This window comes from Toxorhynchites rutilus, chromosome 3, assembly GCF_029784135.1.
Source record: "Toxorhynchites rutilus septentrionalis strain SRP chromosome 3, ASM2978413v1, whole genome shotgun sequence".
NCBI classification, from domain to species: Eukaryota; Metazoa; Arthropoda; class Insecta; order Diptera; family Culicidae; genus Toxorhynchites; species Toxorhynchites rutilus.
Window position 1 is genome coordinate 261937050 of NC_073746.1, and position 14039 is coordinate 261951088.

A 14039-nucleotide genomic window follows, 5' to 3' on the forward strand; every position below is an offset into this window, starting at 1 on the left:
CCCCTCACATAATGCTGATATCTCCGTACCAGCTTGTTTATTTTTTCGGTCCTAACATCTGGATCGCATTCCGAGTAGATGGTCTTGCTTGAACTTTTAGCTAACGCCATTAGTGTATCGGACGAACCATACTCGATCAACGGGGCGGTCAGATCCACGATCTGTTCCATCTGCAACTCCTTGACGTCTTCGGGCAGACACTCGAGCCGTTGTGTGACCACCACAAATGGATTGACAGCAACATTGGCCAACGATTGCTTTCTTGGTGTGTGCTGTGGCGTAGGAGGTAAACTTTTGCTGCTCTGATTAAGCGAGGACACCATCGGGATCGATAGGTTGTTGGCGGAGTTAACTCGTTTTAGGCCTTGTGACAGCAAGTCGCTAAAACTTTGCCGGTGCGACTCGAGTCTCGATTTTTCTTGCGGCTCTTCGCCAAGGTCCACAAAATCTTCAACTTCTATTGTTGGCGATTCTATTTCTGTGACGCGAAACTCGGGCTTTCCGCTAGTGGCGGAAGAAGGCTGGCCAACATCACCCGCGTTACAAACGGTAGAACTTTGACATTTGTTGATGCATTTTTTGTGGCAACACATGGCACAGTCCCGGCATTGGACGGCGTCTTTAAGCCAAATTTTCTTACCACAATAATCGCACTGTGTTGTCCGATGAAAGTGGGTACGAATGAAGTCATGTTGCTGTTGCAGTACTTGGGTTGCGTTTTGTGACGGTTGTTTAATTTCTGGCGGAGAATCAGTTTTATCTTCTTCCAGTTTATCGATGGAACCTTTGCTGATACTAATAAGTTTTAGTTTCTTGATGTTTTCGGTGCTGCTTTTCATGGAAACATTACCACTCGATGAAGTAACAGTAGCACCACTCCAAACGAAGGAGAGCAAAATGTCTCCATAGCAATAATTTTGATCAAATCCGGATGACATAGAAAGTGGGTGGTTCGACCTGAAATAGATCATGATTTGATTCTTTTTATGTACAAAGATTTTCATGAAGTACTTACACATCAATCGCCTCTGGTGGTAGCAAAGGATATTTTTTCAAATGATGCCCCAGCGGAGATTCACTGCACTCTTGCAATATACTATTTATAGGAATGTTCAAGTAACCTAAAAGCCGATGTTCGTCACAGCTCTTTCCAAACAAATTGACGTTTAGATAGGAGAATTGTTCCATTAATTGAAAACTACAGATGTCCTCCATCCGAATGAATGAGTTGAATTCACAATCCACAGTGGAATGCTGAGGAAAGCAATCAAACAGCTGTTTTTTATTTGGTGTTGTTGATGTCTCATTGCTCAGGGTGATTGTTGTTGGAATGGGATCCTCCTTTTTTGAATCTTTTGCACTTCCCGGCCTTTTTATGGGGGTATTTCCAGGTGTGTTGGAATGACTTGATTCTCCGCCACTGTCTCTCGAGCTCCGACGAGATAGTTTGGCTTTCTCTTTAACACCTCCCACGCCAATTTGAACGTTGTCTATGTTCTTGTTGAATGTGATGTTTAAATTGGGATCGATTTCCTCATACTCCTCAAAATCATCCATCAAACCATCGTTTTTGATAACTCCGGCCACTATCCGCTCGATGCGTAGAATAAACATGGGTCTGTTCAACGTTTTGATTATCTTGGCCACTTGATTGATCGTTGTGACTTTTTTCCCCTGAATCGAGAGCAGAACATCGTTGCGTTTCAGTTCAGCCTTCGACGCGGGCGTATTGGGTATCACAGCTTCGATGATAACTAACTGATCAGATTGCTTGAACACGATTCCAATCTGTTGATTCTTGGCCTTGTGAATTTCAATGTCCAACGAAACTATTAGAGAATTTTCTTCCTGCTGTCTTGCCAATACCCAGGGCATATGAGCGAAAGTTAGTGTGCAGTACAAGTGCGACAAACGTGACGTGCAGTTCAAACGGGTGATTTCCTCAATGACAACCTCCAGCGTCCCGTTCGGAGTAATTTCATTGAGATCGTAGTCCTCTTCCACGCGGTGGAAAAATGGTTTGTATCTGTTGAAATGAATATGACGATTTAGGGAAAATTTATTGCAAAGCGCGGAGAATTAGCGCTCAAACCTCAGTTTATAATTTGGCAAGGTGTGCTTCCTTCGTATCGCTTTACGAATCTGATTCGAGATCAGGCTCGACACGTTGGATTGCATCTGACGGCCCTGAAATTGAGAGTGCACCTCGAGATCCACCTTCGGATCACCGACGAAACTCAGCGACCAATGCGTATATGGTTTGCGAGTGAACTGTAGCCTTGCTATTCCCGAAACCTGCCTCACTGGAAGAGAGTTTGAGAATGAAGAACAAAATATAAGCTATCGCCGAAACCAGATAAACGTCGTCAGCACTCAGTATCGTTCGAATCTGTACTGTCAATGAATGGACCGTGTGAAAGAAACAATCGCCAAAAAGCGACCATATTCGGCCAACACAAGGGAACCGTAAAACTGTCCTTCAACGCTTAAAAGGTGATCTTCCTGTTACTTTTTTATTGCCAAATTGGACATGCGGGCTTCTCTAGCTGCTTCTGATATCCGCACCTCTGTTCGATTGATTCGTTTCTTATCCGACTTTCCGCAGAAATTGTTGCACTCCGGTCCAATTTTATGCTTGAGTTCTTTCATTATCTCCAAAACGCCTTGTTGACCACCATTGAGGTTACAGATTGCAATATTTGCTGCAATTTCTAAAGCTTTTGACTTTTGGTTGTATGCATCAATATTGCAAATCCACCGCTCTGGTCGCAATAATATGCGAATCAAGTTTGATCGACAATAACCATAAAACCATAAAACCATATTCAAAAATCAATCTAGATATATCCATCCATTATATTGTTTGATAGCATTGGTAACCAGGAGGATATCCATTCCCTAGAGGCGAATGAACTGCAAAGTTTAAAGCCTCTTAAAAACAAAGAAAGAAAGGATATCCATTCCCTGATGTATGATGTATGCTTTGCATGCATTCTTCACGTGTTCCTTAAGCAAAGACTTAGGTACACTAACTGGATTGTAACTTCGGAACGGAGCATCGACAAACCTGGGACAAAAACTACAGTAAAGTGGACATCCCAGAGAGCATTTTAAGCTAGAAATATATATATTTTTTTTCAAGTTTCCATAGTACTGGACGGATTAACATTTTTATTCATCTGTACTTTTTATTTAAAAAACAGAAAGTGGGTTATATCTATGGTATAACCGCAATGGTGACGTAGGACTATCGTTGATTCAGTGATCCTTTGTTTGAAGTTGAATCTGAATCCATTCTGAATGAATGAATAAATGAATATTTGGGGGCCTTCGAAAACGAAAGCGTTACGTTGGAGGTACAAGGTTTTATGCATCCAATATTGAATACGAAAATATCCTACTGATGGGGAAGAATAATCTTCAGAAGCTATCCTGTTAATTGCGATTGATTGAAAAATCACAAAACCAAATGTATTTGGTCACAGTGGTACCTGGATCGAAAACATTCAAATAAACTCTTTCACATGAATGTAATTTTAAATTCCCAGAGGAACTGGCAGATTATTTTCCGGATCTTTCTCGATGCTGAATGGCATCCAAACGGAAAGAATTCCGTGCGTGTATGTGTGTGTGTGTAGCGGCTGCTTCGATGGTCACCTTCTCTTCTCCTGAAGGATCGGCTTCTCTGTGCTCCCTCACAGTTTCAAACAAAACTGCTTGCGTTTCAGGGCAGATCTCGATCCTTCGCCGTCCAGCATCCTCAGCAACGATGTTGTCTTGTCGATGTCCTCACGAAAAATGAATGCGTCTCGCCACCAGAATATCGCTTAAGTATGCTTTTTGTGCGTGATTGAATCGAGAGAAGGCGTGGTTTACGATGGCAATTTGGAAGGCAAACTAGAGGGGAATGAACTCTCTGAGCTCGGAAATTTTGGCGACTGAGCAATAATCGATTGCGGGCGCATACAATATTGGATACGGAAATATCCTACTGATGGGGAAGAATAATCTTCAGAAGCTATCCTGTTAATTGTGATTGATTGAAAAAATCACAAAACCAAATATATTTGGTCACAGTGTTACATGGATAGAAAACATTCAAATAAACTCTTTCACATGAATGTATTTTTAAATTCCCAGAGGAACTGGCAGATTATTTTCCGGATCTTTCTCGATGCTGAATGGCATCCAAACGGAAAGAATTCCGCGCGTATATGTGTGTGTGTGTGTGTGTGTGTAGCGGCTGCTTCGAGATCTTCCCGGGGAACCGTTTGTGGCATCACTCTCCTCCTGATGGATTCATGTCTGGCCTAAGGTGCACAAACAGGCTCTTGGTGACACCGTTCATCCGCGCTTTCATGATAAACGAAGAGCTTCACCACAACAGCGACAACATGCTCCAATCGCTGTTCAATTAGAATTGAGTGGATTTCCGAGCGGCGCTTGCTTATATACCGATTGGTGATTTCAATAGCATGTTTTGAAAGCAATTTTAAGACTATTGAAACAAGTTTTTGGATCAAAAAGTAACAAGTATAGAACGCGTAGACATTTTATCTTTCGAATGAAATGTTTATCATACCATTTCGTTCAGTTGTTTAGGAGCTATTAACGCTCAAAATCTCGGTCTCCGGCGTAACGCTTTCGTTTTCGAAACTTTGATTTTACACCCCGGTATAGAAATGAAAGACGTAGTCCTACGTCAAAATCTGTACCGAAATTTGTACCATTGGCATATTTCTAATCCTTTTTATCAGCATCAAACATATTACTCAAGCCTCAAATGGTTTAATGAAATGTTTAGATTTCATGAGCGCGATATTCGTACACTAGCTGTTGCCACATGTCCAGATTTATCTAAAAAGGAACATATTTTTTCGTTATAGGTACAGATTCTGTACGGTACAGAGTACATATTCTCGTCAAAAAGTACATATTGGTACAGATTTTTTCCGCGTGTGAAATTTCTTTTATTTGAACAAAGCAACATTGAGGTACACAAGCATTTACAATTAATTATAATTGATCAGTTTCATAAGGATGAAATTCGTTGTGCTAGAGGCGTTTCCAGGGTTATGCGATGGGAATGTACAAGATCTGGATAATTAATTCCGTACCCTAAAGGTAAAATTACTCCGTAGGAGAATCACAGTTTCAGAAAATGAGCATGTGCAGGATTGGTGGACAAAAATTTTATGTATAAAAAGAATTGGCGGTTCGATCGCCCTGTTTGTGACGTTCTCACTACGCCTCACTTCTCTGCAATTTTTTCTGAATATAATCAGAAGATTATTATGATAGTTCAAGACCTCTCCGCCCCTCAAAGGGGAAGGGGGGTGGGCTGGGGAGGCGGTGGAGAGGAGCGGTTGGTTTATCAGCAAGTTAAACACAAATTTCTACATTACTCGAGAATTAATCAAGCAAATGAAGCCAAATTTGGCATGTGAAGGTTTTAGGGGGACAAGAAACGGTTCTATGGTGGTTCGACATTCTTCCCCCTCTCTAGGGGGGGCTATCACACAAATGAAACACAAATATCTGCATAATTCGAGAACTTATCAAGTAAACGGAACCATATTTGGCATGTGGTGGTTTTAGGGTGCACGAAACATTTATATGGAGAATCGACACTTCTCTCCCCTCTCTAAGAGGGGGCTGTCATACAAATCTATATAAATAAAAATGTAAGGCCAAATGTGTTGCTAAGCGTGAAACTCGGAGAAGGAATCTTCCGATTGAGGCCATCTTTATTTTGATGTATTCGTCTCTGCGTAGTTCAATGTTATGGAGAGAAAAACCCGAAAATTTTCGGAAAATTCTGAAGGAAGGTCGGAAAATTAGGAAGATTGATATCCCATATGTTTTACATTTATACCATGATAAGCGTTGTCAGTCCATTCAATATTCGCGCTCCTATATCCTCTATCTATTTATATAAATAAAAATGTAAGGCCAAATGTGTTACTAAGCGCGAAACCCGAAGAAGGAATCGTTCGATTTGAGCCATTATCATTTTGATGTATTCATCTCTGCCCGTAGATCGATGCTATGGAGAGAAAAGTCGGAAAATTTTCGGAAAACTCTGAAGAAAGGTCAGAAAATTCGGAAAATTGATTTCCCAGATGTTTTAAAATTACATCATGATAAGCGTTGTCGGTCCTTTCGATGTTTGCGTCATTGAAATTGATCTTTCATTGAAAGTGGAAATGGATTTTCAGGTGAAATAATGCATTCCTATCTATATAAATAAGAAAAGGAAGGCCAAATGTGTTGCTAATCGCAAAATCCGAAGAAGGAAAGGTCTCTTTTGAGCCGTCTTCATTTTGTTGTATTTGTTGTATTCTGCCCATAGAACAATGTTATTATGAGAAGAAGTTTAGAAATTTGTTCTGAATAATTCATAGCAAAACAATAATTTTGGGTGGGATGAAGTTCGCCGGGTCAACTAGTAAAATATATTTTTTCCACAACGAATATTTTCGCTGGTACAGGTTTTTGGAAGAAAAAGTACAGATGGAAAAGATGTTTAACCCCTCTGGTACAGATTGAAACGTGGCAACACCGGATCGCACTAGTAGAGTCCTGGAAATTCTTTATGACTAGATTGATGCTTGTTAGATTAGAAAAGATACTGGGATTTAACATACCAACAACAGGATTATTTAAATGGAATCTCCGCTAAGTGTTAAAATTATACCACGTGGTAGAAACCTAACACTTAAAAAAATCTGTTCCTATCTGTACTTTAAGACAAAAATCTGTAATTTGTACCGTACAGAATCTGTACCACTAGAATTGAAAAAATCTGTACCTATCCAGATAAATCTATACGTGGACACAACAGGTCATACACGATTCATCATCTAACGACCAGACGGCAGTGGTAGTTTTCCAAATGGCCTTTCTCAAAGGCCAAAATTTCGATAAACAGAAGCTTTGTTGAACGTTTTTTCTGTATTTCATACTAATTGAACTTCAAAAATAATTTGCTATTTTTATACAAAATTAACCAATTTACACTCATTCTTAAATATAGATCTGAAAATGTACCCTGATTATGTCACTGAACTCTCTAACTATGACAGAAAACGTGTTAGCGGTTAGTGGTTTTCCGGTTTTAAAAACAAACCGAAATATACATAATAATAAACTACCATCGTGTTGCAAAAAATGCAAACATAACAACAAAATAACACAAAAAAGTGAAGAACAAGCCATTGCACTCTTCATATCGCTAGCACCAACTCACCTTTCAATGAAAGAAACCCCTTTTTCCCCAGCACCATGTCGGCATCGATGGACAAGCGGAAGTTTCCCTCGTAATGGAGATCTAGCAGCACATCCAAGCTTTCGATATGGCCCTCCAGGGGATGCAGTTCTACGTTGTGCAGGCGAATATTTTTTATCTCCGGAAACTGACTACCAAGATCTAGATCTCGGATCTGAAATTGTGACACGAGAGGAATGTTTGTCAACGTTCAAACAACAATGGGAGACCGACGTTTGGCCGACGGCAAACACTTTGGCGCCATCACTTACCGACAGTTTATCGAACAATTTTCCGGTGGTGGTTTTGCTTATCAGCTCATCCAGTTCCAGCGATAGCTTCCGGTGAAACCATTTGCGGACCCGATTCGAGTGACGAAGCTCAAAATACAGAAACTGGAGGATGAGATTGATAGCCATTATGGTTGATTTGCTTTCGGCGTCTGGAGCTCTGATGTTTTCGAGGAGCGTCTGTGAAGGGCAGAAAGAGAGCAAAAGGCGATGAAAATGAAAGCGTATTTTTCGAATTTCTACGAAGTACGCTTGGGCGTTCAAAACAATTTAAAAAATGTTTGTGGGATTACCGACGAAAGTTCGCATCTGATTAGCTCCAGAGGAGGGCTCCCAACGGAAAGAAATGTATTCATCCATATCGTTTATAAAGCAATGAAAAATATATGCAAGTTAAAAAGAAATTAAATTTTTTTGGCGGTGAACCACAGGGTTTTCTTTTCCAATGTTTCGATTGTGATAGTCACCCAGAACGGAACCCTTTGCGATACACAAATATGAAATGAAAAATCTTAAGGAAAGCGGCGTCTCTCTTGTAAATCTAGAATCGATTTTCATCCTTGGAACTTCCCTTGGAACAGAGAAAATTTATACTCTGGTGCATTTTATTAGCCTAGACAGTTAGGCAGAGTTCATACCAAAAGCGGTGGGCGGTTGCCATTCAACAGCCAGAAATAGATTCAAAAAGACCAACAATAATCCACCATAGCATTGATTGACGCGCGAGTATCAGAAATCAGTAGGGAGTGTTGATATTTTTCATCCGAATAGAGAACCTTCATTTCTTAAAATATTTTAACCGTATGTCTGTTATTCAGAAAATATTGTTTAATTGTCAAAAATATTCTAGCAAAATGATTCACATGATTCGCAATAATGATTGTTACAAAGACTATATAGACATAACGTTATAAAAGTGTAGAAATATGCAAGTTTTTACAGGAAAAAGTTTTCCTTTGGTAATGGTTGGTTGGGTTATGGAGTACGAAAAAAAATCGTACAATGAGAAGTAATGATGAAAGTTCTTGATTGCGTCTATTGATAAAGGATATAATTAGCGTATAGCGACCGGTTACGAAATGCACGTTCTCGGGGAAACTAGCCAGCGACAATTTTCACATGTAACGAGATTTTAATGACCACCATGAATCATTGAGGTTGAAAGTTTTCACATTTAAACACTTCCTTACATGCTATACGATACCGTGAAACTCAATAAGGAACATTGAGATTAGTTGAAAATTTTCTCATAATGATTTCGGACAAGCTATTGAATGAAGCTCCGCAGAGTTATCCTTGATGTGAAAAAGTTGATGGGTATGGGCCTAGGGACACGGATGGGATCTTGACATAGTACTATGATTGTGTGTTGTAATTGCATTTGAATTGAGTTTTTTCATTGTTCAAAATCTGTATTTCTTCTCTTTTGATACATCAAATAGAAGCCCCGAAAACCCAGTTTCCTCCATGAGATAACGTGGTAGAATCCCGAATCACATTCTGTTAATAATACCATTAAAGCCATTACTACCGTTTTCTTCTTTTTTTCGTCTTTATTAAGGATACTTTCAGTCGTAGGTTGGTTCGTCTCTGTGAATTACGAGGAAGAGTCCTTAAGGAGCTCATCCAAGTGGCGGGGAATATGGTAACCTTGTATTATTACACCCTACGCATGGGGGCTCAGGGTCCCAAGTGTTGGGGACTTCGAGTCCTAGATTTCCTTGTTTTGTTTATTCAGTTTCATATTTCATTGTCCTTGTCCGTGCTTGGTCTATGCTAGGTGAGTCAGTGAGTCAGTAAGTCAGTGAATCAGCAAGTGGAGAATATTTCATAATACGCATCGATTAACATTGCTGGGTTAATTTATTGTCTAATGGTGTACAACACAAAACAAACAAAACAAACTTAGCAAACTTAGTAGATCGTTAGTCACATATTGATACACTCGCTGTGCAATTTAACAACTCGATGATCGCGAATACGACGATAGTGATATATTGCTGTAATCTATGCTCTGAATCCTGCAAATTATAGTTTTTGTGGAATATCATCTGCTCAACTTCGTACAATACACAGTGCCATTAACGCACTCGAATCGGGAACAATAATAAAGGTTTCCTTTGTGATCTGTTCTCCACATCAACCTTTGAACCTCTTTCGCAACTATGGCTAGAAGATGTGAAGCTAATCCGTGTTTTACGGCATCTGCTCGCAGCAGTAAAATCGCATGCTGGAAATGCGATAAATCGTTCCACGCGAAGTGTGCTGGTGTCTCGGGGAATCAAATTAAAATGATCCGTGACTGCTCTGGTGCTGTATGGCTGTGTCCGTCTTGCCATAACACCAAGGACTGTGCAGATCAACTTGCCTCAGCATTTGAACTTATTTCCGAACGCCTTTCTTCTATCGTTCGACTTATCAACGCCCAGATCGATGTGACTCGCTCGTTGTGCCGCGCTTATGGGCAAAACATTCCTCGTTCAAGTTGCTGCAACCACGCTCCCAGAATTGGTGCTTCGAATGATGCACGCACATTTGAAGAAGAAATAAACGATATGCAACTTGAGTTTAGCAAAGTTTTCAACTCCTTCGTCGACGATACAAATAATCTTGTCCAGACGAACAACAATAAAACATTCAGCTCGCGCAGTCCGAAGACATCGGTCGCAAATTTGTTCGCGTCTATTATAAAGTGGAGATTATACCGTTATCAGTTCGTGGCTGGTGAAGTTATTTCGCCCTAACGGGGTTCTCTTTATTGCGCGAGTGAGGAGAGCAGCAATCACTACCAGCGTGAGGAAGAAGTCCTCCACGGCGGACGCGGTGCGTGTGCCGCATCATCGCTGTGTGTGCTTTAGCATCGTCATCGATTCCATCATCGTGTTGTGGTGCGATATACCGTTGCATCTGTGCCGAGCGATTGCCACGCGGTTCGATTGAGACACCGCTTCATTTCATTCGCATTGGTGTGCGATTTAGGTATAATATATATTAGGTTTAGAAATACAAAAAAAATAAGAATTATATTATTTTATATCTGCCGTAATGGCAGAAGGTCAAGTTGACATGGAGATTGAAACTACTGTTTCCTCCTCACTAGCTACAACGGGGGCTGGGAAGTCGCTTAAACGCGTTCCCCCCTCAGAAGATGTCTCTTCAGAGAAAGAGGTAATCTACCTTAACAAGCCCCCCTCAAGAAAATTGGCAAACTTTTCCTCTTCGCCCCCTCAATCTCCCGCTCCCGCTTCCGCTCTACTACCGAACTTGCCTCCCAGCCCTACTGATACCGCTCCCGTTCAACAATCGACCTCGTCCTCCCCCTCAGTTGTTTCCTCTCCTCGTGTCAAGGTCTATCCAGACGATGCACTTGGAGCTGGTCCATGGGTTGTTTTTTTCCGGCCTAAACCAAAAGGAAAGGCAATTAATGTCATTCAGGTTTCGAAAGATCTGGCAAGATTATATTCCTCCGTGGTCGAAATCTCTAAGGTTAGACCGAACAAACTGCGTGTTGTCGTGAGTGATCGGAAACACGCGAATGCAATTGTGATCGACGAGAGATTCTCCCTAGAGTATCGCGTCTACGTGCCCTCCCATGACGTAGAAATCTCGGGGGTGGTAACTGAAACTGGTCTGACGTGCGAAATGATAAAAGAAGGAGTTGGTAAATTTAAAAGACTCCCGTTGGTGGGTGTTAAAATTTTGGACAGCCGCCAACTAGGAAAAGTATCCCAAGAAGAGGGAAAAACTAAATTCACGCCGTCAGATTCGTTTCGAGTAACTTTTGCTGGTTCCGCTCTACCTGACTACGTCATGGTGGGCAAATTGAGATTGCCTGTGCGACTCTTCGTGCCAAAGCCCATGACTTGCCAAAAATGCAAGTCAGTTGGTCACACTTCAGATTATTGTGCCAACAAGGAGCGCTGTGCCACTTGCGGAGAGCAACATGAGGGGAAATCCTGCAGTGCGACTGAGCATAAATGTCCATATTGCGGGGGTTCCCCACACGAGCTCTCAGTTTGTGAAACTTACAAGAGTCGCTGGGAGAAACAGAAGCGCTCTTTGAAGGAACGCTCGAAACGCACTTTTGCGGATATTTTAAAGGGCGCTTCTCCACTGGCCCAACAACAACAACCAATCAACACACAAAATGTCTTCGCCACGTTGCCCGTTGACGAAATAGAAGCGGACACAGCTAACGGGGGCACACCGTTCATTTTCCAAGGGAATCCCCGGCGCAAAAATGTGACCACTCCCAAAGTTCAAGGACAAGCCCCTCCGGTGATACCCCCTGTTAGCATGCCTAAAAAATCGAGTGCAGCGGACAAGCAAAATCAGGTTCCTCCTGGTTTCCGTGGGAATAATTCACCTTCGAATGGCCCAGCACTCGAGGGGACATCAAAAACCCCAACTGTCCCTGTTTTTCCGTCCAGTTCAACTTCCCAATCGGGATTTATAAAGTTGTCTGACCTTTTGGACCAAATCTTCAAGTGTTTTAATGTTTCCGACTCCATCAGAACCATTGTCATTTCAATGCTTCCAGTATTAAAGACAATTTTGCAACAATTGATGCAAACATGGCCCCTCCTTGCAATGATTATCTCTCTTGATGTCTAATTTAAATAGAGAGGTCGGAGATATCACTGTTTTACAGTGGAATTGTCGTAGTCTTATCCCTAAATTGGATACATTCAAATTTTTAATTCATAAGTTCAATTGTGATGTTTTTGCTCTGTCCGAAACTTGGCTTTCTTCGCGAGATGATCTCTCTTTCCACAATTTTAATATCATACGCTTGGACCGTGATGACAGATACGGAGGGGTGCTATTGGGTATCAATAAGTGCCACTCATTTTTTCGAATTGACCTTCCACCTATTGGAGGGATCGAAGCTGTTGCTTGTCATGCAAACATCAGAGGCAAAGACCTCTGTATTGTCAGCTTGTATTGGCCTCCGAGAGCTGCGGTTAGCCGCAATCAACTTGTTGACATGTGCTCACTCCTTCCTGAGCCACGATTGATCTTGGGAGACTTCAACTCTCACGGAACTGCCTGGGGGGAACAGTACGACGACAATCGTTCATTGTTGATATATGACCTTTGTAACAGCTTCAATATGACCGTTTTGAACACTGGGGAAACAACACGTGTACCTAAACCTCCTGCTAACCCAAGTGCTCTTGACCTCTCGCTTTGCTCGAATTCACTATCGTTAGATTGCAAGTGGAATGTAATCCAGGACCCCAACGGCAGTGACCACTTGCCAATCAAAATTTCCATCACCATTGGTTCGAATTCTTCTGAATCTATAAACATGGCATATGACCTCACAAGACACATTGACTGGAAAAAATATTCGGACGCAATTGCTCTAGCCATCAATTCCAGAGATGGTTTGCCTCCATTGGAGGAGTATAACTTCATTTCTCGTTTGATCTATGACAGCGCGGTTCGCGCTCAAACGAAACCCATCCCAGGCTCCACTTTTCGTCAAAGGCCTCCCAATCCATGGTGGGATAGCCAATGTTCCAAGCTTTATCAGGATAAATCGAACGCATTTAAAGCTTTTCGGAAACGTGGAACCATTGAGAATTTTCAAACGTATTTGGACCTTGAAAATCAATTCAAAAACTTGATCAAAGGGAAAAAACGTGCTTATTGGCGAAATTTCGTGGGAGGTTTGTCACGAGAAACGTCAATGAAAAAATTATGGAAAGTGGCTCGAAACATGAGAAATCGCTCTTCAACGAATGAAAGCGAAGAATATTCACATCGATGGATTTTTAATTTTGCACGGAAGGTTTGTCCCGATTCCGCTCCCGTGCAGAAAATTGTTCGAGATATACCACAAGATAGGTGCGATCTTGATTCTGAGTTTTCGATGGTAGAATTCTCTCTTGCTCTCCTTTCATGTAACAATTCTGCTCCAGGAACGGATAGAATTAAGTTCAACTTGTTAAAAAACCTCCCTGATGTGGCGAAACATCGCTTGTTGAATTTATTCAATCGGTTTCTGGAGCATAATATTGTTCCAGATGATTGGAGACAAGTGCGAATTATAGCTATTCAAAAACCCGGAAAACCCGCGTCCGACTTCAATTCGTACCGCCCAATAGCAATGCTGTCTTGTATACGGAAATTGTTGGAGAAAATGATCTTGTTTCGCCTTGATCATTGGGTTGAAACGAATGGCTTACTCTCAGATACACAATATGGGTTCCGCAGGGGCAAGGGGACGAATGATTGTCTTGCGTTGCTTTCTTCAGAAATTCAAATGGCTTACGCCGAAAAAAAACAAATGGCTTCAGTATTCTTGGACATAAAGGGGGCCTTTGATTCTGTTTCAATAGAGGTTTTGTCAGACAAATTACACTCTCGGGGTCTGCCGCCTCTGTTGAATAATATGTTATATAACTTGCTTTGTGAGAAACAGTTGAATTTTTCTCACGGGGATTCGACAGTAAATCGGGTCTCCTACATGGGCC

At 41.4% G+C, this 14039-nt stretch overlaps 1 protein-coding gene across 1 annotated transcript in view; it reads right to left on the reverse strand.

The window, feature by feature from the left end:
- Positions 1-14039, reverse strand: part of LOC129776422 (PDZ domain-containing protein 8) — a 48459-nt gene that overhangs the window by 12375 nt on the left and 22045 nt on the right. Inside the window, exons 2-6 of the mRNA XM_055782053.1 lie at positions 7540-7737; positions 7250-7442; positions 2093-2303; positions 1016-2026; positions 30-957 (exon numbers count right to left, since the gene is read on the reverse strand). Of these exons, the coding sequence (XP_055638028.1) occupies positions 30-957; positions 1016-2026; positions 2093-2303; positions 7250-7442; positions 7540-7737 (2541 nt within the window). The remainder of the gene's footprint in view (positions 1-29; positions 958-1015; positions 2027-2092; positions 2304-7249; positions 7443-7539; positions 7738-14039) is intronic.